This window comes from Lagopus leucura, unplaced genomic scaffold, assembly GCF_019238085.1.
Source record: "Lagopus leucura isolate 7727_CA_CO unplaced genomic scaffold, USGS_WTPT01 Super-Scaffold_100026, whole genome shotgun sequence".
Taxonomy (NCBI): domain Eukaryota; kingdom Metazoa; phylum Chordata; class Aves; order Galliformes; family Phasianidae; genus Lagopus; species Lagopus leucura.
This window is the reverse complement of record NW_024962277.1, coordinates 1,601,774-1,625,275: the sequence shown is the minus strand read 5'-3', so window position 1 is coordinate 1,625,275 and position 23,502 is coordinate 1,601,774. Positions and strand designations below refer to the sequence as shown.

The 23,502-nt window shown below is 52.5% G+C and overlaps 1 protein-coding gene across 4 annotated transcripts in view; it reads left to right on the top strand.

Moving 5' to 3' along the window:
* PLXNA1 (plexin A1) overlaps positions 1 to 23,502 on the top strand; it is a 94,941-nt gene that overhangs the window by 57,811 nt on the left and 13,628 nt on the right. For all 4 annotated transcript variants that reach the window (XR_006180704.1, XM_042880523.1, XM_042880521.1 and 1 more), the window contains exons 11-23: positions 5,830 to 5,926; positions 6,062 to 6,252; positions 8,697 to 8,848; positions 8,986 to 9,106; positions 9,331 to 9,467; positions 9,936 to 10,103; positions 10,916 to 11,009; positions 11,468 to 11,707; positions 11,825 to 11,968; positions 12,769 to 13,003; positions 14,487 to 14,629; positions 17,869 to 18,125; positions 20,519 to 20,585. Coding sequence is in view for 3 of the 4 variants with exons in the window: in XM_042880523.1 (XP_042736457.1) it covers positions 5,830 to 5,926; positions 6,062 to 6,252; positions 8,697 to 8,848; positions 8,986 to 9,106; positions 9,331 to 9,467; positions 9,936 to 10,103; positions 10,916 to 11,009; positions 11,468 to 11,707; positions 11,825 to 11,968; positions 12,769 to 13,003; positions 14,487 to 14,629; positions 17,869 to 18,125; positions 20,519 to 20,585 (2,046 nt within the window). In the remaining variant the exon portion in view is untranslated. The remainder of the gene's footprint in view (positions 1 to 5,829; positions 5,927 to 6,061; positions 6,253 to 8,696; positions 8,849 to 8,985; positions 9,107 to 9,330; positions 9,468 to 9,935; positions 10,104 to 10,915; positions 11,010 to 11,467; positions 11,708 to 11,824; positions 11,969 to 12,768; positions 13,004 to 14,486; positions 14,630 to 17,868; positions 18,126 to 20,518; positions 20,586 to 23,502) is intronic.

The window sequence follows — 23,502 nt, the reverse complement described above, 5'->3', positions numbered from 1 at the left end:
TGCATGGAGCCAACCCCTCCCTTATCCCTCTGATTTAATCCTTTCAAAATTTGTTTTCCATCGCTCGTGCTGTGAAAGCTCATTTGCAACCTAACACCAGCACCAGTCCCTGCTCCCTCATCCTTCGGTGGCGCAGTGACATTTAGAAGCCGTTGGAGGAGCCTCCATGGGATGCAGTGTTAGGGCACAAGGAGCATCCTGAGCCCACTGCTGCTTACCCTGTGCAGTAATGCTGGGGCTGCTGTGCTACCGGAGCTCCTGTTGTGCCTCACACAGTTTGATAGGAGCAGAAACGCTCACTGTCCTGAGCTGCAGGTGAAAATGATACTAGTGGGTCTGGGTTGATGATGATCCTTTGCCACGCAGAGCTTTTCCCAGACACCATTTCAGCTGTCGTCAGAGACTGGGTACAGCTCAGTGCTGGTGACTGCGAGGCTCAGGTGGCCTTCTCCCTGGGCTGGATGTTTGAACCCAAAATTGCCCCAAATTAGAAGGAAATGGCTGGAAAACAAGCCAGCAGTATTGCAGGCTGCATGGGCTTGAGATGGGGCTCTGCAGCACTGGAGTGTGAGGCAGGAGGCTTTGTTTGCAGGCACAGGGCAGCTTCACAGAAGGAGGGAAAAAGTTCTGGCTTGAAAGAAGCTGTCTTTCTTCCTTTCAGGGTCTGCTTGCCTGCTTTAACGTGTGAGGGCATTTAGCCAGGCTGCTTTATGGTGTGCGTGATTCCAATTCACACTTCTCTGAAGCTCGTCTTCCTCCCTGTCTTTTTTGCAGTCCATCTGGCTCGCTGATGGCACGTCACTTTGCATGCAGTCACCCAGCGCTGACCCGGGGCTCTGTTGCCACCAGACTGGGGGGCTCTGCGGGCTCATGTCCCTTGGATCCATTCCTTGGGTTGGATTTGGGTCTTTCCTGGTGCAGGGGGCACTGGGGATTGGAGAACTGGAGGAGTGTGAAAATCCTCCCAGCGCGGAGGGGAGGAATTGATGCCCTCCATTCAGGAAGGCTTTCAGAGGACTTTGTTTCCTCGAGTTCAATGGGATCTAAACAAGAGGTTAATTACTTTGCTGAATTAGGGATGTTTTCCTGAATTGCAGATGAATGGGAAGGATAATAAGTCAAGTCCACTTAAAAGTCTTTGTCTTTTGTTTAGTTTTAGTGCTTGTCAAACTCCAATGACTTTTTGGCACTTGGAAGAAAGGACATCTTTGTTAAATATTCAACAGCCCATTCATTAAGGTTTGAGTGCTGACTATAAACATCATGGGAGACACCCAATAGATCTGCAGCAGGCTCTAGGGAGAGCAGGCTCGGTGTTCCCCATACATCCCAGGTCAAAAAGTGAGCAGAGAAACCCCTTGAGTGCCTCCTCACTGCAGTCCCTTCTCCTCTTCAAAAGGAAGACAACCCTGAGGGTTTTCTGCAGGCATTGTAAAGAGAAAAAAAGAAAAATGTGACTTAAGACAATAAATTCTTTCCCAGTGCAGTAGTTTTTTGTTAATTGGGTGGTATATGGACGTGGCTTAGTGGGCGACTGATGTCGTAGGTGGACGGTTGGACTGAATGGTCTTAGAGGTCTTTTCCAACTGTAATGATTCTATGATTCTGGAGGCAGACTCTGAGTTTACTTCCTTGCAGTGAAGGATGAGTAGATGGTCATCTGTGTCCCTCGCTTTGTGCTGCTAAATTTCACATTCCAGCCTCTACCTCTGCCCATTCTTTCCCGAGAAAATAGCCCAAGAGCTGCTTGTTCCCTTTAAATATAAAAATAGGAAGAACCCTCATCTCCTTTCCACAAGCAAATGAGTTTGTTGTCTCAGCACTTTAAATTAAGCCTCACGCCTCAATTATTTCCCTTAGCCTTTAACAAAAGCCCCACGTGGCCGTGAGCAGCTGTGTCAACTCCGGGTCTCCCTTTCGGCTCCTTCCTCGCAATCCCCCCAGCATGTGTTGCCCACGTGTCAGCTGCGGCCCCCTCTGTCACCTTGCTGTCACCCCTGTGTGCAGATGGGGGTCGGGACCTTTGCCTCAGCACTGCGTGGGCTGCACAGATTTCTCCTGTCCCTGTGATGAAGTGCCATAGCCCTACGAAGCATCTTGCCCCCCATCACCAATGGGAGGAACGTGTTCATGGTACCCGGCACTACACAGCCCTGTGGATGCCATGGGGTGGATGTGAGCAAGGCAGGCGAGACCTGGCAGATTGATGCTTTCTAGGTGTTGTTAGATGTTGCTTTATTCCCAACGTCTCTGGTTCTTCTTGCTGAATTCTAGGCAGGGCGAATCCAGGTGTGCAGTGGGGGGGGGGGGGAGGGAAGCGGAAGATGGATGTGAAAGGAACAAAAGGAGATCGAGAATCAGAGGGCAAGCGTTGCCGTCAAGTTGTGCTGTTGTGTGGCTGACAGTGTTTTACCAAGCCTAGGGTGTATTTATAGAGGAACATAAATCATGCACACATGCTCTGCTCGAGCACTGTGCACCTCCAGTGTGTGTATCTCTAATTAAGCAGCCGTGGAGAGGGAAACGGGACCAGAGCCCACAACCCCAGAACCGTTCGCCAACAAAGCCGTGCGCTCTGTCCTAGCGCTGCCTGCATTTATCTTTCCTGCAGCAGTGTTTAAAGTGAAAAGGGAGTATCAGGAGAGTTTGATAGGATCCAATTAAATTCCAGCAGATAAAATAATGATGAATTGCAGTTGAGCCCTGGCGAGACACGATGTACATTACTGCCGTCCCCGTAGTGAGGGGAAGAAGTTGAGGTCATCAACTACAGAAAAATAGGACACAGCTGCAGCTGAGCGGCTCCTCCAGAAACACAGCCCAGGGGGATGGTGCTGGAGAAAGGGAGGGGAGGGTCCTGTTGGGCAGAGGGAGGTTGGGATATGTGGGTTTGCTCAGGGTGGGCAGGGGAGTGACCCCTGCAGTGCCTTTCTTGGGGATCCCTGCTGGCTCAGGGGTGGGCAGAGGGCTACCCAGGAGCGAACGTGGGAGCTGCAGGGGTAGAGAAGTGGGCAGCCCCTGCCTGGAGTGGGCCTGGGAGGCAGAGCTGCATAGGGTTGTTGGCTGTTTCTTGGGAGTTTGCCTGGGATACTCCGCAGAAAGGCTTGGTGAGGAGTCCTCTGGCCTGAGTCACTTCCCTGCAGCAGGAGACCTTGCTGGGAAGAGCTGCATCCAGGCTCGTCTTTTGGGCTCCTGCAGAGAGGCACCAGAGCACTGATCTGGGCAAGCTGAGGAGCCAAGGAGCTCTATCCCATCACTGACTCACTCCATGACATGTATTCTCCTGTCCCTTCTTCAGGCACTGTAGCACGTGATCATGCTTCTCCCTTTCAACATCCACTGTTTGCTGTCTGGGCAGTGCCTGTTTATTGCTTGCAAAGCAAAGTAACTCAACTTGGGGCTGGCAGCATGTCTATGGAGCAGAACACAGTGTGGCTGTGAGGCTGCCAGGTGCCACCAGCCCTGTCCTCCTGCACGCAGCTCATTGCTGATTGCTGATAGCCGCAGCCATTGCTTACCCAGGAAGTTAATAACAGTTAAGTGCTTAATGGATATTTGGAAATGTGTTAGCTGGAGGCAAGGAAGAGCCAATGGGACAGTGCACAGAACTTATTTTGTACAGCAAAGGGTACCCGGAATGCCGGGAGGGTGCTGGAGCTCTGGAATGACCTTTTGCCAAGTGTGAATGCAAGCATTCCAGTGCATAAGAGGGATAACATGCTTATGGCTGTGAAGAGGCACAGGGGAGTGAGAGCAGGAGAGCAGTTTTGGTTGTGCCATCAGCATGTGACCCTAGCCTTGGCTGCTCACCACTCTTTTACTCCCTAGCCCAGATCCAGGGAGGCAGCTTTGTGCCCTGTGTGACTTTCTCAAGCTTCATGGATCCTTTTGAAATAACCCCTATGTGGGTCTGCAGGGAGTGAGTGCTGGGGAGTTGGGGCAGATTCCAGGTGTGCCGCTCCAAATGCGGCGTGCTCAGCATGGTGGTGTCTTTACTGAGATGGATGGCATCTCTTGTGCGTGTTCCTTCTTTGCAAACCTGTCTCTGTCTCAGGGCTGGTGCACAAAGAGTTAACTCTCTCCCTCCCTCTCCTCCTATTCTTCTTCCTCCACCCTCCTACCCACCTCCCAGAAGAACTAATTTCCAAAAGCAGCCGGGGCAGAGAGATGCAAATAAGTGTTTTGGACAGCTGCAGGCTGGATGCCTTCCCGAGATGCCAGGGCCCCAAATGAGACATGTCAGAGTACAAATTGAAAATGCCAATTTCACTTACACTGCCACGTGGCTCGTCACAGCAAAACTCTGCTCCAGTGCTGCTGTGGCACTCCCTGGCACGTGCTGTGCCGTGCTGCAGGGGATGGTCCCGTTGCTGCTGTGGGTCTGGCTCCTGGCCTCAGTCCTGCTTGAGACGAATGGCTGGTTGAGAGTGTAGGTGAAGGATGAAGGAAGGTGGAGGGATGTGGGCTCACGGCCCTGTTCTGGCTCCATTTTCCTAAGCTTGGAGATGGAGTGTTGCTGAGATATTTGTGATTCTGTAGCTTATTTGGGAGCTGATGGGGCTGCCTTGCAGAGAGGTGGTTATGGACTTAGGAAAGGGATGAGATTGCAGTTGGGTGTTTCATGCCTTAAAACCACTGTGTACATCTGATCAGTGGCAGCTGTGCTATGCAGGAGTGCATTTTTGGGCTCTTCCAGCCTGGCCCCTGTGTGAAGGACCATTAGCCAAAAGCAGTGGATCATAAAATTATTAAGTTTGGAAAAGACCTCTAAGATCATCTAGTCCAGCCATCCATCTGCCAATATTGCTCACTAACTATGTCCCTAAGTACCACATCTCCATGTTCCCTGAACACCTGCAAGGATGTGTAACCTAAAACAGGAGATGGCTTCTTGGTTGTACCTTGTGGGGTCAGAGGGGCTGAGGGGTTGGGTGTGTTACTGTAGCCACATCCGTGGGCACCGTGTCCCCATGGCTGGTCATGGCTCCAGTCCTAGGGATGCTCCTCAGGTCTAGGAGGCTGCTTGCCAACACGGGGAAAGCCAGAAATACAGAGAACGGAGGTGGGTGAGGCTGTGCTGGAGGTGGTGTGGCCGTGTCCAGCCTGCAGCTTGGGCAAGCTGCTGCCCAAGCATCCACAGCTCCTAACAAACTCCAGCAAGCCATGAATCATTCATTTAATCTCTCCTGACACGCCTGTCATTTTCTCCGGAGAGGAGCGGGGAATCTCTTGCCGAAGGAGGTCATTAGCTGTCAGGGACGGTTCCGACTGCCTTCCTGTCTCCGTATCGATTAAAGCTCTCTGCCTGCGTGCCGGGGCTGTGCGGGGAATATTGATGGGGCTGCCGGGGCTGCAACTCAGGTTTCGAAGCAAGGGAGAGCGAGGTTGGGTGGGAGGAGGCAGCAAGCTGGGAGCTGAGCTCTGTGCAGCAGCAGGGATCCAGCTTCATCCCTCTGCTAGGCTGGCAGGGCTGGGAAGGGTGGGGAAGGGTTCAACCCCCCTGTTCCTGGTGTGGAGAGAGGGGTGTGTTTGTTTCAGATGTTATCTATTTCAGTCTCTTCAGCAGCAGTTTCAGACCTTTGGGTTAATGGGCTTTTGGTCTTTTTAGAAACCCTTTATGCTGTTTATTTTTATGCCAGTCTTGCCTACTGGTTTGCCTGTGCCGTGTCTGCTTTTTTGCCCAAACTATCAGACCTGTCCCTTTGTGGCCAGACCAGTTTCTTGCAGTCTCCGTCCCTCTCTTTTTGGCTGATAGGGGGCAGCCCCATAGCAGTGCCCTACACCTCTCCATGTGTATCTCTAATGGCCTCCTCCTATCCCCTCCTGCAGTACTTCTACGAAGGGAACGACATCAGCGATCTGCCGGTCAACTTATCTGTGGTTTGGAACGGAAACTTTGTCATCGACAACCCCCAGAACATCCAGGGTAAGTGAGGTTATGGGCTGGGGTGGGAAAGCAGCCCTGTGGACCCCCAGCCTCCCCATCTCCTCTGAGCAGGGAGCCCAGTGACATCTCAGGGCTGTGGGTAGCATTGACCCCGCTCTCTACTTGCTGTTGCAGCCCACCTGTACAAGTGCTCAGCCCTGCGGGAGAGCTGTGGGCTGTGCCTGAAGGCCGACCCACGCTTCGAATGTGGCTGGTGCGTGTCGGAGAAGCGCTGCACTCTGCGGCAGCACTGCCTGGCCTACGAGAGCAGCTGGATGCACGCCAGCAGTGGTAACAGCCGCTGCACCGACCCCAAGATCACCAAGGTAGGGGGTGTGCGGGTCTGGGATGTGAGGGGGGCACCAAATATAGTCCGTGCTTTGAGCTGAGCGTTTCTTGTCGCTGTTTTGTTCTCCAAGGCTAAAATCTTCCCTCTGCAGCCCTGGTGCTTTTGGCTTTCTGTCCCATGTCTGAGATTCCTGCTGTTCATCTGAGCATCCCAGAAAAGCTGCAGATCTGGTCTGCTCTTCCCCTGATTGCATGGGCCGGTAGTTCATCATTCCCATCTCTGGCAGCTTTTATGACTTTCCTTTCACAAGATTGCCCACATTAATGTTAACATGTCTGTCGGCTGGGCTAGAGGTGCTTTAGGAGGGATTGATGCGTAATTCCATGCGATCTGTTCTGTTTACCCACGGCTCGCAGGGCAAGCAGGCATTGCTGGTGTTAATTACTGGAGTCTTAGCGTTGTATTTGATCTGTTTGGGTTTCTATGTGATATCTGATGAAAGCTGGAAACCATAGCCCTGCCTTTCCCACTGCCCCTGTGCCCATGTCCCGTGTGCGTGCCTTCCCTGCAGGGGCAGGTTTGAGCCGCTGCTGATGGCAAAGGTGGTAGTAGGGTCCCTGTGACAGCTCCTGCCTCGGGATGGCACTGAGCACCCATGAAGGCAACCGGGCCATGATTCGCTAGCATCCATGTGCACACTGCAGTGCAAGGTGTCTGGCTCGCAGCAGGCTCTCCATCATTATGCAGTTTGGCAGTAATTGCAGATGCAGAATAAGCAGATCTGTTAGCAGGTGGGCTTGACCTTGGTGCTGCTCTGTGCCCTGGGGCCAACATGAGCAGGCGGTCGCTGCAGATTGTGGACGTGGTGCTCCTCCAGCAGCTGCTGCTGCTTTCCACAGCCCCCCCTTCCTGCATCCAGGCTTGTGAGCGTAAGACATGGGTTGGGAGGAAAAGAGGAGCCCCTTGCAGAGGTTTGAGAAGGATGTGGAGCCTTTTCCCAGCCCAGCAGGTGGAGATTAGGTGTATTCGTGGGTGGTGAAGCTGGGCTGGGAGGTTACCCCAATTCTTCACCATTGCTCAGTGGTGGGGGACAGGCAGCTCTGCAAACTTGCATGGGTCCTGCCGGCTGCTGGCCATGAGTCTCAAGTTGGGTCTGTTCCCCTGATTGTCCCCTCCCCGTGCTACAGTTGCTTATGCCCCCTGAAGCCATTTACCTGTTGGGTTAAAAGGACCCTGTGAAACCAATTAGCGGAAGAGTAGTGTTTGCTGGGGCTGGGACTTTGGGGTGTGAGGTTGTGGGCATTGCTCTGCCCTCCTTACCAGCTCCTGCTCCCATGCGGCTTGTTTAGCTGTGACCTTTCTGTGCTGCGCCGTGAACGGAGTCACCTCTTTCCTGGGCTCATTTCTCCCTGAGCACATGGCCCTTGTCAGGTTTGCAGGGAGGAGGAGGAATCTAACATGCTTTTAGTGCTCATCTGAAAATACCAAACAAACAGACGCTTATTGCCAGCCCCCCAGCAGAGCTTGATGCATGAAGAAGAGCAGTCACAATCACTTGTTGCAGCTCTGTAGTGAGCCCTGATCCTGGAATTGTGCTGACTTCAGGCAAATAGCAGTGCCCAGAGCCCGGAAGGGTTTTTTTCACTGTGTAAAGCAGGAGCTGTGGCTGCCTTGGGCTTGCTGTGAGCTTTGGGGTGCTGGTGGAGCCCCACCACTGCCCTGGGAACACATCCCCTGTCCCAGTGCAGGCATGCAGCCCTGCCATTTGTTCTACTTAGTGCTGCAGGTGTGCACTGCTGTCAGATTGCCCCTAATCGCCTCGTTGGAGGCACGCGGTGGGCCCATACCTCTTTGTTCATTTGTCATCCCAACGCCTTCTGTCAGGCCACACCTGTCCGCTTTATTGGGAATCATGCTGGTAAATGAGGCACGGCACGAGGCGGATGCTCTCCAGCAACCGGCCAGCTTGGCAAGGGTTTGGATGGCAGAAAGATGAGCAGGACCCATATTCCCCACGTTCCCCTTGCCTGCTGTGTTGGCGGTGAGAACTTGGTGGGAATTGTTCCTCACGTGAGAACAGTTTGGGTGTGGGGACCTCATCCCTTGGTATGTGAGACCTTCCCAAAGGCAAACTCATGTATTTCTGTGGTCTGTCTTGTCTCCCTCCTTTCTGTGTCCCCATCTCCTATGTATCACCCGTCTCCATCTGCAGCAGGGTGTCCATGAAGCAGCCCGTTGCTCGCACACATCTGGCACCTCCAGACTCATTCCTCAGGGGCCATGTGGACACTGCAGGCGTTTGGAAAGTCTGTCTTGCTTCGTGCTTTGTGCACATGCTCTGGCATTTGTCACAGCTGATTTGCTCCTCGGCAGGGAGCAGTGCCCATCCTGGTGCTATGCAGGCTGCAGCCAGTGGAGCGAGGCATCCCCTGCAGCCTGATGGCTCCAGTCCCTTGGCTGATGTGCTGTGCTGTTCCTTAGCTGTCACCTGAGACCGGCCCTAGGCAAGGAGGGACACGTCTGACCATCACGGGGGAGAACCTGGGCCTCAAGTTTGAAGACGTGCGCTGGGGTGTTCGAGTGGGCAAAGTGATGTGCATCCCCATCGAGAGCGAGTACATCAGCGCTGAGCAGTGAGTTTGGGAGAGGGAGGATCATCTTGGTGCATGGGGGCAACGGGGGTCAGGGCTCAAACACTGCCTCTGCCTGCAGAAGGACGTGTGGGAGCAAAGCCCAGGCTGGCAATGGTCTTCTTCCCTGTGTCTTTTAGGATCGTGTGTGAAATTGGAGATGCCAGCCCAAGCAAGGTCCACGATGCGCGGGTTGAAGTGTGCATCCGGGACTGCTCCCCCAACTACCGGGCCACCTCACCCAAGAGCTTCACCTTCGTGGTAAGCCCTGGTGTCACCCCATGCACTGGGAACAGGGCTGGTGTCACATGTGGCTGGGGGCCATGGGAGGAAGGTGGCTGGGGGTGTCTTGGTGCTATAGGCAGCCCCCTGTGCCATACCCTGTGTCTCTCCCACCCTCCCCTCTGTCATCATCCACTCATGGATGCTTGGGACCCGGGTCCCATCCTGACTTAACACATGCTGAGGCTTTTCTCCTTTGGCAGACGCCCACTTTCTCCCGAGTGACCCCTGCCCGCGGCCCTCTCTCCGGTGGCACCTGGATTGCCATTGAAGGAAGCCACCTGAATGCTGGTAGCAACGTCACTGTCACCATCGGGGGACGGCCCTGTGCCTTTTCGGGGTGAGGGGCATGGGGCACGTGGGTGGGGGAATGGAGGTGGGGGCACCTCTGGAGGCAGTGGAACCCCCAAGTAGAGCAGACCCCATTGAGCCAAATCCTGCAGGCGCCTGGAGGAGTGTCCCCCCGAAGCCTCCTTGTGTCAGAGGCTCCGGGAAGAGCCCAAAGCGCGGGGATTTTTCTCTAAAAGCACAGAGCCCTGAGGCATGAAGTGGATAATTTTTAGATTAGGGATGATAATGGAGCGGCTCTTTAAATATTTTCCTGCGGTAATTACTGGTTATCAGCTCTAATCGCTGCTGTTTGCAGCAGCCACGCAATGGGAACGCTCAGGAGCAGCTCAGCCTTTCCTGGCTGCCTTTTGTTTCATTTCTTGAGTCTCTTTTTCTCTCCCTTTCCCACTCAGCAGTTTCACAAGGGGTAGGGGTGCCGTTACCTCCCTCCTCTCTGACTGTCCTGTTTCTGCCCCAGGAGAAGTGCCCGTGAGATCCGCTGCAGGACCCCCCCTGGCCATGCTCCTGGTGGGTCCCCCATCCTCATCAACATCAACCGGGCAGAGCTGAGCAACCCGGAGGTGAAGTACAACTACACAGAGGACCCTACTATCCAAAAGATTGATCCTGAATGGAGCATCAACAGGTAGGTGAAGGACTGCTCACGGGGATGCAGCAGGGCTCTGCTGGGCACAGATCCCCCATCCCAATCTGCGTTCCTCAGCGCTGCTGCAATTATATGCCATGCTCCAGAGAGGAGCATGAGGAATGGCTTGGCACTGGGTCCCTGCTAACTCCTGGCCTGCAGTGCTCAGCCTGGCAGGGGGCAGGAGCGGAGAGAGCTTTGGATCTGCTTAATTTCAGCTTGACATTTGGCAGCAGAGAATAAAATTAAAATATTTCCCATTGGGGGATTTTGGAAATGTTTGCATATTTTTTCTAAAAGGTTTGAATTGGCTGGAGAGGAGGCGAAGGAGTCCATTAAGTGCTTGTGCTAAGGGAAACCTTCCCCAGGGTGCCAATGAGGAGTGAGCTCCCCAGGGGCATAGCTGACCTCTCTGGGGCTTTTAACACTAAGTGGCAGAGAAAACCCCACAGGGACCAGCCTGGCTTGGCACCTGCTGCTTGTCACCTCCGTCTGCCATGGAGGGAGGGAGTGGCAGAGAGGACCTCCCGTTGGCTTTCCCATCACTTGTTCCTTTATTTGGAATTGCATTCAGACTCCAAGCCCTGCACTCCATGAATACACAGGATGGGATTTTAGGGCTGTTAGGCATCTGAGATGATTTGCTGCTGGTTCTGCTGCCCATGGTGACGTGGCTGGAGAATGGGTCCCCGGGGCACCCTGGCTGGGGCAGGTGGGCCTCTGTCCGGTGAGGATGGGGCCTGCTGTTTGCCCAGAAGTGGGGACCTGAGGTCACAGCTTTTTCTCCCTACCTGTCATCTATCTGTCTCTAGTGGTGGGACACTGTTGACTGTGACTGGCACCAACCTGGCCACCATCAAAGAGCCCAAGATCCGAGCCAAGTACTGCAGCTCTGAAAGGGAGAATGTAAGTGATGCTGTCTGATGGGGAGGGCTGAGATCAGGGCTAGAGCACAGGGAAGAGGGATGTAATCTCTCTGCAACTTAGAGCAGAAAGCGCATCCCTCCCTGGGATCCAAATGTGATATCATGGGGGTGGTGGTGTCCAGGGCCTGTACCCAGAAGAGGGGCGCTGGGGCAGTGATATCCCTGCCCAGCACTGCTAGGGTGAGATCCGAGCATGCAAAAATGATGGGAGGTCTGTCGGATGTCTGCAGGGCAGAAAGACCCCATCCACAGCAAGCTGTCCCAACTACCACCATCACACATCTGTAAAATGCAGCTACCAGGGTGTTACATAGCATCCATTGATATTATGACACAGACTCTAAGTCCTGTGTCCAGAGCTTGCAGAAGATCCTATAGGGTCAGACTCTGCCCTCACTGCTGGGAGCCAGGTCTGACCCTAACCTGTGCCCCCCACAGAACTGCACTGTGTACAATGACACCACCATGGTGTGCTATGCACCCTCCATTGACAACCCTGAGCGGAGCCCTCCTGAGGTCGGTGACCGGCCAGACGAGATCGGGTTCATCATGGATAACGTCCAGGCCTTGCTGATCATCAACACCACCAACTTTGTATACTACCCAGACCCCGTCTTTGAGCCGCTCAGCCCCACGGGGATGCTGGAGTTGAAGCCCAGCTCTCCCCTCATCCTCAAGGTAAGGCTGTGTGCACCCAGGGCATGGTTCTCCTGAAGCAAATTTGCTCCATGATGAGGCTTCGGAGCATTCCCTGTTGTTCTGGAGCTGACTGCTTCGTTCTTTGATCCCTCAAAGGGCAGGAACCTGCTCCCTCCAGCTGCAGGGAACTCCCGCCTGAACTACACAGTGCTGATTGGGGACACTCCCTGCACTCTGACCGTGTCTGAGACCCAACTGCTCTGTGAGTCTCCTAACCTCACTGGCCAGCACAAAGTCACGGTAAGCATCGAGCCCCCTGTGCAGGAGGTTGGGAGGAGGAAACATGGGGCTAACGTGGGGCTTCGTATCAGAGATGCAGGAAGGAAAGTAGCTGGTGTTAGGGGCACTTGGAGCCTTTGTATCTCATGGTCCCTGGCTGGCTGTCACAGAGATATAATCTTCATGCCAGCACTGACCCCACTACGTGTGCTCATCCTCAGACAAGGATGGATAGCACACTTGCAGGAACAGTCCTTGGGAGCCTTTTCCCTTTGCCCCACGCATTGCTCTCCCTAATTGTGTGCTTGCTGGAGGACCAAATGTTTTGTCCTTTTCCTGGCACATTGAGACGGCTGTTCCTTCACCCTGCTAAGAGTTGCTGGGTGCCAGGGCACGGCTGGAGCCGAGCACAGGGGGGTTTCCACCTCATCCATGGTACCCACTCGCACTGTAAGCCACACTCCATGTGCATCAGCTTGTTGCACAGCAGTGCTCATGCTCCTGGTCTGCACGGCCTTGCTTGCTTGAAAGGGACCTGATACACTCCCCCTGGGCTCTCCATCTATCAGGGAGCTCGCTTCACATCCCATCTGTTATTGTAATGCTGTCTGAATGAGACATCAAACTCCCTGCCTGTTCCATGTGCATGTTGGCAGCGTGTCCTGCATCCCATTACCATGCGCTGCGCTGCTCCGGACGAGCTCCTGGGGCACTGGGGGATGCTCTGCGTTTCCCCACATCCCTTTGTTCCCAGTGTGGTGGGAAGTCACGATGCCCCCTTAGTGTCCTGACCCTTTGCTTTTTCTTTCCCTGCGATGCAGATTAAGGCTGGAGGGTTTGAGTTCTCCCCGGGCACGCTGCAGATTTACTCGGACAGCCTGCTCACCCTGCCTGCCATTATTGGGATTGGCGGCGGCGGCGGCTTGCTGCTGCTCATCATCATCATCGTCCTCATCGCCTACAAGCGCAAGTCCCGTGATGCTGACCGCACCCTGAAACGCCTCCAGCTGCAGATGGACAACCTGGAGTCCCGGGTGGCCCTGGAGTGCAAAGAGGGTGAGCAGTCCTGGCCCCCAGCTTTGTGTTGGGTATGGGTTTCATATCAGGCACCATGAGACACTTCTGTCCTTTACTAATCTCAGTGCGTGGGGTCAGGATTCAGCCCTCTGCCTCTCACCTCTCCCACCTCCATCCTCTTCTTTCTCCCTGTGGTACCTCATAGACTCTCACCTGGACTCTTGCTTTCCCTGTGGGAAAGTGATGTCTCTGTGCCACCCCCATGCTCTGGGTGCTCCCACCCTTTCCTCATTGCCTATCAGAGAGGGAATAAAACTGAACAAAGCTGCTTTGTCAGAGAAAGGAAAACTATTTTGGGTGGGATTTGGGGATTTTTCCAGTTGAAGAATTCCCTTCTGTTTCTCCAAATATGAGCAAAGGGAGCAAAGAGGGTAGCGAGGGCTGCCTGTGAGCAGGCAATTGGTCTCTCATTATGTGATAGACGGATGCTGTGAAATTGGACAGAATTCCTTGTATGATCCTGCTGATAAAACCTAATTGCCCATTATCCCCCTGAGCTGGCTCCCAAGGCCCCGACCCTGCCAAGCACCACCACAACCAGCCTCAAACCTGCGGATGGAGCAGGCACCTACAACGAGATAATAAAAAGGGGAACACAAGAAAAACCCTTTGCTTCCCCAAATCCCCATCCCTAAACAGGCGTGTGGATGGCAGTGGTGACAGGGAGAGGGGAGGGAGCTGGTGTCTTGTCTTCCACAGCTGGCAGATAAAAGGATCTGCTTTTAATTAAAAGGCACAATCTCTTCCCTGCCTTTTCTCTTTTCTAGTCCCACTAGTTACAGATAAGATAGCACGCCTTTCAAGCTGACGGTTTGTTTTTTCTCATCAGGCTGACGAGCCTGCAGCCCTCTGCTATGCTTTCAGCTCCCTTTAAAGTGCCGTTAATTTGATTTTTCTGAGGGTTTTCTCCCCCTCACTCCCCCAACCCCTTTCCCTTCTCTAGGACTCCTCTCCCGTCAGCTTTTCCCTCTAGGTGCAATTAAAGGTTCAGGACCTCCCTGCATTGCTTTCCCTTGGGAATCGAGAGGTGCTGGGGTGGGTGTGTTCAGCTCTTCAGTAGTATTTAGGTCAAAACAAAATGAGGACATTCTTGTGGTTTCTGCTAACGTTTCCCCCAGAAGCTCTGGCTTTGTGCAAACCTTGCCTTTCCCAGCTGCCCCCGGGATCCCATTGAGCCTGTGAGTGCTGAGTGAGGGGAATTGCAGCCTCTGGGACCCGCTGGTCCCGTTCCCAGCTCTACCACTTGATTTATTCCAAGGGGATCATCCTCTCTGCCTGCAGCTCTGTTTCTGTTTCTCCATGTGTAAGATGGGGGCAGCGATAATATGCAACCCAGTGTGCAGGATGTGGATCCAACTCTGAGCATTGCCCTGAGACCCACCCATCAGATGCCATGGAATGTTTTGAGTGGCAGTGCAGCGTGCTGGGGGCCATGTTACTGAATTCTGCTTTTTCCATCCAGCCTTTGCTGAGCTGCAGACAGACATTAACGAACTGACTAACGACCTGGATGGGGCCGGCATCCCTTTCCTGGATTACCGCACTTACGCCATGCGGGTTCTGTTCCCCGGGATAGAAGACCACCCGGTGCTGAAGGAGATGGAGGTGTGGTACTGGGTGTCTATCTGTCTCTGCAGGGTTTTATGCTGGGGATGCACCTCTGGGCTGGAAAGGGGAAGGAATGTGATGTGGCCATGCTCATCTGCCTCCTTGCAGCTTCTGAGCTGTGAGTAGGGAGTTTGGCGGTTCTAGAACAGGCTGCCCTGAGCATGGGGCTACTGAGGTACTCTGGAGGCATTCAAGGCCAGTCTGGATGTGGCTCTGGGCAGCCTGGTCTAGTGGTTAGCAGGGTTGAAACTAGATGATCATTGTGGTCCTTTTAAGCCCAGGCCATTCTATGATCCTCAGGCAAACGGGGAGGGATGCAGGCTGGTGAGGCTGGGCAGAACTATGCTGTTTTCATAGCTGGGCTATGCCAGAAGTCAGGAGTGATTCCAACCCTTCTGCAATAGAATGGATAAACAGCAAATAGTGGAGAGGGTGAAGTGTTTTGGGGCTGTGTGGGATAGGAATAATAAAGGATTGCTGCTGCTTCTGTGCTTGCAAGGTTGGTGGTTGCACTACAGGAGGGATGGTGGAAACTTCAGGGATGTGAGCTTGGGCTGAGTGGTTGCTGCTCTCTCTGACATTAGTATCAATATTTATATTAGTATCATTGCTGCTGTCATTTTCTACAGCACTTGCTTTATTCATTTGGGTTTGTTTGATGCCTGCAAGGCTGCTCTTTGCTAGCAGACTTGTCTAACATGTCCTGTGTCTGTGGCTCTGTTTCCCAGTACAGAGCCCAACCTGGGCATCCTGCTCCCCAGAACAGCACCCTTTTCTTTCTCAGCTTCCCCACACCTGCCTCATCTGGGGCATGCAATACAGGGCTGCTGGGGCTGCTCTTGGTTGAAGAAATGAGGTGGGTGAACCTCGGCTTCCCCTTGCTTCTGATCTGGTGTGGTAATTAGTGTTGGTATGGGAGAAGCACTCAGCTCTGGTGCAGGATGCATGGTTGCTAGTTACAACCTAAGCCCTTACCAATTGCAAGCACACGTGCTGGTGTTGTCAGGCAGCATAGCCTCAGCTGGGGGAGCTGGCCCTGTGCCTGCTCCATAATCCCAGCTCCGGAGGCAGGGGGGTCCCTGTTTCCGTGGATTTCCCCATGCAGCTCAGGTTTCCCAGATGCTCAGAGCTGTTGCTGGCTATGGGGCCGGGGAGCAGTCATCCCCTGGGCACAGCCCTTCCTGTCCCTGCAGAAGCCTGGCTCAGCTCTTCTCTGCTCCTGCTCCTAAGTGTATTCCTTAAGATTTTTCCTGGAGGCAGTGATGCATAGCTGCTGGAACAGGTGTGTGGATGAGGCACCTTGAAGTGGATGAGAGCAGAAAGCTTTAGTGGCAGCATCTGCAGATGCTGCAGTCCTCTCCAAAGGGGAGAGGGGTGGAGACAATACCAAACTGGAGCTCTGGAGAGGAAATTGCAGAGGAGTAATTGTAAATTATCCAGGGGGACTGGGCAGGAGTTCATCCACTCCCAGCTCCTAATTGAAAACATCCCACCAGAAAAAGCATGCAGACTCAGCCTCGCCTGGGGCAGAAAGGGTTAATATTGCAAGGAAGCAAAAAAAAAAAAAAAAATCACCAAAAAAACCCAAAAGAGATTAAATAAAGCAACTACAGTTGTGCAAGCTTCATATAATTGAATCAGGTTTGCTTTTATTTGTCTCTTTGCTCAGAGTGTAACATTAGTTACTGCGGATGATGGGAGGGAAGCGGCGCTCGCTTGCGCACCCGCTAATCCACAGCCAAGCATTACACTGTCATTACCAGCTCCCTTTCTCTTTACGTTTGTTGGAGGGAGGTTTGTTGCTTTGTGTGAGTTTAAGCCTGATTAAATATTTAATTCGGTATTGTTCATTTATTTCTGCTAATGATCAGCGAGTTAAACACAGCGGTGCAGGCAGGCAGCAGGGCGGTGTGTGTAGGGCTGTGCGCAGTGGACACTGCCATCCTCTGGTGCCCTTCCCAAACCTTACGTGGTGTGTGCTGTTGGGCAGGACCCATCCCCCAGCTGGCTGAATGCCAGTTGAATGCCATCCCTGAAGGTGTTCCAGAGCCATGGAGATGTGGCACTGAGGGATGTAGTCCGTGGGCATGGTAGGGTTGGATTGATGGTTGAACTCAGTGATATTAGTGGTCTTCTTTTGCCTTAACGATGCTGTAAGTTGACATGATGGTGATAGGCTGATGGTTGGACTTAGGTGATCTTGAAGGTCTTTTCCAACCTTAATGATTCTATGAGGGATGATTCCTGAGAGCAGGGATAGAGGTTTGTCGCTTCCCCAACTCCATGCTGGGATGTCCTGGGGCAGGTGTTCCCTCTTCTCCTGCATGGCGAGGGGACACGCAGAGCCCATGTGACACACATGACAAGGAAATGGGATTATTCTTTTCCTGTGGGAAGTGTCAGCAGTTTTGGAGGGGGAAGGCACAAGGACGAGGAGCTTCACTGAACCCAAAAGCGACGCTCCAAAGTTTTGATTGAAGTGAAATGATTTGATGTGTCAAAACGCTCTCCTTCATTTTGAGTTGATGTTTCGAAATGAAGAGTCTTGTTTTGTCTCCAAATATCGACACAAAATGAAATTCCTCACTTATTCTCCCAATCAGGAAGACAAGGGGAAAAAAAAAAATCATTAAAATTGATGTTTTACCACAGAAAGGCTTTTATTCAGAGGAAACCATCTTTTATAATAGGAGGATGTTGTGTGTAAAAATGCTCATTTCTGGTAAGAAACATGGTCAGTGCTGAGCAGAGCAGTGCTAACGAAGGCGATGGGGAGATGAAAGGAACCCAGCGCACTCCCAGCTGGACATGTCTGAGATACAGCTTCAAAAGCAAAAGAGAATATTTCAGATTGTGTCTGGAGAGGGGTAGACCCGGGTTTCCACTATTCACTCCTGTCTAAAATCTATTCTCCAAAACCTAGCAGCTTTATTGACTGCAGAGCTTGGTATCGAGGCTTTATTTGCTTTCTGGATATTGGAAAGGGGCAGGCACTCCTTCAGTGTGATACTCACACCATGCTTTGGGTGGGAATTGAGCTTCTTGATATTGAAATCTTGATCCTTGGGAACAAAGAGAATGTAGGTGAGGGATCTGCATGTATGTCTGTGCATACATGTTTGAAGATGATGTATGCAATGATGCCCCAAGACTGTGCTGACTTGATGCGCAGCCCCCCTGATTTCTCATTGCCCTCCTTCTTGCTCCCATCTTCCAGCTTTGCTCTATCCCTGCAGGTCCAGGCAAACGTGGAGAAGTCCCTGACCCTCTTTGGGCAGCTCCTGAACAAGAAGCACTTCCTGCTGACCTTCATCCGCACGCTGGAGGCTCAGCGGAGCTTTTCCATGCGAGACCGTGGCAATGTGGCCTCACTCATCATGACAGCACTGCAGGGTGAGATGGAGTATGCCACGGGTGTTCTGAAGCAGCTTCTCTCCGACCTCATCGAGAAGAATCTGGAGAGTAAGAACCATCCCAAGCTGCTCCTGCGGAGGTGAGTGGCCGTTTGAAGGGCTGGAGTTGTTCGGTGGTGCCCCAGTGTGCTAGCAGCCAACAAGAGCCCTTTTTTCCTCACCTCCTCTTCAGGGGCTTTGTCCACCTTGCCAGGCTTGGCAGGGTTTTCCAAGCAGATCTCTTCAAGCCAGGAGTCTCACCCAGGGCTGGGGTAGAGCGTGAGCAGAAGGCAGCATGCCAAGCCCCACCGTGAGTCTGCCTGGGCCATCAATATTTAATGATAGCTCTGAGCTCTCCTTCATCACAGGCTGATGAATATTGAAAGATGCACCAAGTGCTGAACAAAAACAATTAATAAGCTCCACCAGCCCAGCCCGAGGCCCTCCATGCCATCCCTTCACATGCTGTGCCTGTACCAGCCCACAGCAGGGATGAAGCAGCATCCCTCCAGTGGGGATGACTGCAGTGTTGGCATGTCATCAGAAAGGCATGAGGATGCCAGAGCATCTTTCAGACATCATCTGATGTTTTTGGCATGGCCAGACTGGACAGAGCGCACTGGGCTTTGTGTGCCTGGCCATGGGGAGATGCCTGGAGCACGTACAGCTGCAAGCTGGTCCCTGGCTGTGTTCCCTTGGCTGGTCTCTGCCTCATTTGTCACCTGCATCCCAGAGGAGCCCATGGTTTCTCACAGCACCTCAAAAGGAATAATGTGGCAGAGGGTGCAGTGCAGATGTGCAGCTGGCAAGGATAGGACCATGGGGGAGGCAACCCATGTGCCTCTGATCTGAGCGCATCCCTATGCTCTTCCCCTCTTGCTGTCCCTCCACAGCAACAGGCTTCACCACGGCAGCTGGAGCTGTGGGAGGCTTAGGACAGGGATGAGGTTCCCTATTAGTCCCCTGCATGTTCCCAGGTAAAATTTAACCAGACTTTGCTCTTCCTGCAGCCGTGGCATTTGAGGCTGTGCTTCCTTCCTCCATCCTTTTGATTAGCTGTGCTGTTGGGTGAGAGAATGTACTTACCGCCCAGAGCAACTGGATTACCATTGATCTTACTGGGGAGAGCTGTTATTTATTTATTTTGTTATTGGATAATCTCCCATTGCTGTGGCATCTGGCCCTGTTGTAGATAAAGACAAGCATCTGCTTGGAGTTCAGGCTGTGGCACTGGAGATGGATGTTCGGGGTAGTCGGTGGAGAAGCTGGGCTGGGGCTGAGGAGGATATCTACTGGTAACATCAGCCCATCCTTTCCGTAGCTTTCTCCCTACATCCCTTTTACTTGTCTCTTTTTTCTCCTCTTAATGGATTAATCTTTGCTGATGGGCTCAGGAAAGCTTTCCTCCTGCAGTCTGAGGTATTACCATCCCCTAATGCCTTAAGGAGGGCTCTTCTGTGCCACTGAGGGCAAAAAGGGATAAACCCCATTAACACCAGAGAAAGGCTTGGAGGGGACAGTACAACCCCAAGTCAGTGTGAATAAACTCCAGGAAAGTGGATTTCCTACCCCAGCCATCTGGCCATGGAGAATGGCTTCTGTCCCATCTGCCCTGCGTGGCACTGCCTTTGGGCAGCAGGATCACTTCTGAGCACTCTGGAGATTCAGGTTCCTTCTGGTTTGTGTTTCCTGAACCAACCTGTATCCGTTTCCTTGGTTTAACAGGAATGCAGATCTGTCTGGGAGGTTATTAGTATTGCTTGTGCTTTCGGGAGCATCTGCGTTTACAAGTGGCTGATCTGATGATTAATGGGTGGATAAGCTGAGAAGTATAACTAAAGGGTTTCAGGAGTCTGGCTGGCATTTTTACCCGAAAGGGAGTGAAAGTGACTTTAAAAGTAATGGACGTGTTAATGTGAATTTTAAGCTTGTGGCAGCTAGACCAGCCTGTGGTGCAGTGACAGGCACGTTTACTGTGAGCTGTGTGGTGGTGATGGGCCAAAGGGATGGGTTGAAAGGGACCTTAAAGACCATCTGGTTCAGTGCTTTCCTTTGGGTCACGCACTAACTGGAGAGCTTGAAGGAGGTTTTGGTGGTACTTGACCTAGCTTAGGGGTCTCATACAGTCGACTCTCTGCAGAGGGAGCTGCCAGGTTCCAATAGGACATAACAAAAGAAACATATTTCATTTAAGTAGAAGGTAACAGGGACAAGTAGAATGCTGGTCATCCCCTGGGTGAGACTCCTCACGGGGTGAGGTCGTCTGCATCTCTCTCCACTTCTCCAAGTATGCTGGAGACCTGTTTGCTTCTCCCTCTTGCAGGTGGGCAGGCATGTCACTAGAGCTTTTGCTGTCTGCCCTGCTGTCTTGTGCCTTTCCAGATGTGACCTTTTAAAGCCGAAAATAAGATAGCCACAGTCCAGGTGGCAGTGGGTAGGATCAGAGACTTTCAGTGTCCTCTCCTGATCGCTTTGCTCTCTGCCTTCCCTACAGAACAGAGTCAGTCGCAGAGAAGATGCTGACAAATTGGTTCACGTTTCTGCTGTACAAGTTTCTGAAGGTGAGTTTGGGAGGGATTGCTGACCCTCTGTCGGGACAGAGGTGGGTTCCTACCTCACTGGGCTGGGCAGTGTGTCACCTGGGGCCTGGGCTGATGTGTTTCTTTAGTCTGCAGTTCCCTCCTGGAGTACTGATCGCTTCCCAGGCCTTGGTTTCCTTCCCACATTTTTGAGATGTGATTACTGATTCTGGCTTTCCTTTTGGGGAAATAGCTGAGATTGAGAAATGAAATGCAGGCAGAGATTGCTTAATGCATTCTGGTTTTGAGATCTTCATAAAAACAGTGCCCCGGAGAAAGGATAAATCTGTAGGAGCCCAGATGAGTCTTGAATCCCTTCCCAGTGATCCCTGCTCCTCCCTCCTGTCACAACTCAGGAGGATGAAGCCCCAGGAGCTGGTCCCACTTAGACACGCTTGTGCTCAGAGGATATTTCTGCCAATTTGCTCTCATTTTCCTTCATCTGTCTTTTGAAATTGAGGCTTCTCACGGGGGGCTTGTTTCTCCCAGGCATCTGCACTTCTGCTGTTGCTTCCCCTCTAAAAGTTGCCCTTAGGTCACCAACTTCCCCATGGCCATCTCACGTGTATACAGGGACAGATGCTGCTGAGCACCTTGCCCACATTGGCAAGTACTGTGTCCTGGTGGTGCTTTGGACTGAGGCTAGTGATCCTGCTGTTGGTCTGTCAATCACCGAGGTTGTTTCTTGGGATCCTGCCTGGCTCAGTGAGGCTGGGTGGCATGCAATCGTTTTTGTGGGATTTCATCCCTCATTAAGAAAAAGGGAGTTTGAACCATTTCCAGCCAAGAGATGAGAGTGAGCAGGAGTCTGTGCAGAACTCAAGTGATCGTCAACGAGAGGTGATTTATAATATCACTTACGTGCACTTGGCTTTTTGCCTCTGTTGAGGGATAGCCTGTATCTATAAAAATCTAGCTGTAGCGTGTGGCAGAGATTGCCTTCCAGGGGTGGGAGAGGAGAAAAGCAGTGCCATTCACAGGGATGTTGCAGACTTCCCTAACCTCACGCTGCTGCTTTGCTCCGTGGTGCTTCCCCTGCCTCTTGCAATGGCATGTTAGGAAGGAGGACCTTGCAGCCTCCTCCTAAAGAGGGGAGGCAAAGGAGAGAGTCAGATCCCCCCCATTTTTGATGGTCAAAGGGGATTGCTATGAATGAGCTTGAAGTGAATGTGGTTATTCTGCACTCCAAAGCAGAGCATGCATCCTTCCAACACCCAAGGTGTTGGATTTGGGGATGCTGCTGGTTTCACGAGCATGATCTGATGCCCTTGTCCTGTCCTTGGCTGGCTGGAGCCCTGTGGGTGTGTCACAGGGATGTGGTCACCTCCTTCAGAAGCTACTTTGGATGGGTTCTTTTGCCACCGCTGGATGCGGAGATGGGGTCAGGATAGTGCCTTTTTCTGAAGGCTTTGGCTAAGCGATTGCACTGGCAGAAGAAATCACCTCTGGTCTCTTAGTGGTTGCAGCAGGAGAAAGAAGTCTGCTCTAGGTGCACTATTACAGGAGGAATATGCACACAGGGCTCAGATAAACCCACTGGTTTACCCAAATCATCTCCTTGGGGAAGTGATGGAATTTTCAGTGCTTGGGTCGGTCAGAATGGATTGGAATAGGCTTAAGGGTGCCCCTACTATGCTACCTCTACTGAAGGAGACCCATGGGCCCTTTTCTGCCTGTCTTCCGGCAGTGAAGATCACAGGTGGCATCAAAAGCAGGGAGAACCCATGGAGTGGATGGAGAGGTATCACAGCAGACAGTTTGCCAGCGGGAAAACATATGCCTTGCACCAAACCGCAGTAATTGTGCATGTAAATGAGGCAGGAGGATGTGTGCTCAGCTGCCAGAGCTGCGCTCAGCAAACCTGCCTGGAGCAGGCTGGGCATTTGGCATGGCACTGGCTGGGACAGGGGATGCGGGTAGGATCAGCAGGACAGCCTCCTGCTGCCCAGGGCTGAGGGTAGAGACAGTGTTTGGAACACTTGCTGGGTAGCATTTATCAGATGCCTAATGAGACACCCCAGTAAAACGGAGAGCCATAATTTGAGACAAACAGTGAAAAATGCTCGATATTAGGTGCCTGATGAGCTACATCTAGTTGATACGGTAGTTTGAGCGTTAGCTGGCTCGCCTCAGCCTGCACCCAACACTCTGGATGTACCATTCACAGGAGCTTGCTTGGCCTGCAGAGGTTATCCCCCAGCTCCTCCTTGTTCTATCCTCCAGACACAGCTGGGAGGTAGTGGTTGCCCGTCATCATGTGGGCTGGCACATCCCCATCCCATGGGTCCCCTCCTGGCTCAGAAAGCCTGCATGATGCTGGAGAAGTAACTTGCCCATCACCAGGATCCCCTCCATCCCTCTGGGGAATCCATACGACCAAGATCTAACCTATGGATCCCCAAAGAGGTTTATTCCTCATCAGCCAGGCTGGTGTGTGAGCAGCGGAGGAGGTGATCCCTGGACTCAGCCATTTATTTTCCATCCACGCTGCATTCCTCAGACTGGAAGACTCCCAGGTTGTTTTTATAAGCAATGAAAAGAAGCAATTTCTTGTTTTTCTTCCTTGGCTGGTGAGCTTGTTGTGAGTTCTGGGGGCTCATGGCTTTGGGGCAGCCCAGCAAGGTGGCTGTTAGGATGTGGCATAGCACCCACCTTGGGTCTTTCACTTCTCCGAGCTGACTTAATGAAGCCAAGTTAGCAAATGAAACATAATTTCAAAGACAGGCGTGTTGTCGGAAGGTCTGGGGATGATGTATGCCTGTTCCTGCTCGTTAGCAGCTGTCTCTTTAATTACCGCAGATGCTAACGAGATGCTAACAGCATATGGTGACAGGGAGAGCAGCCGCACTTTGCACCAAAGTACAATTTATTTGTGAGGCGGCTGGGAGGGAGGGGTGAG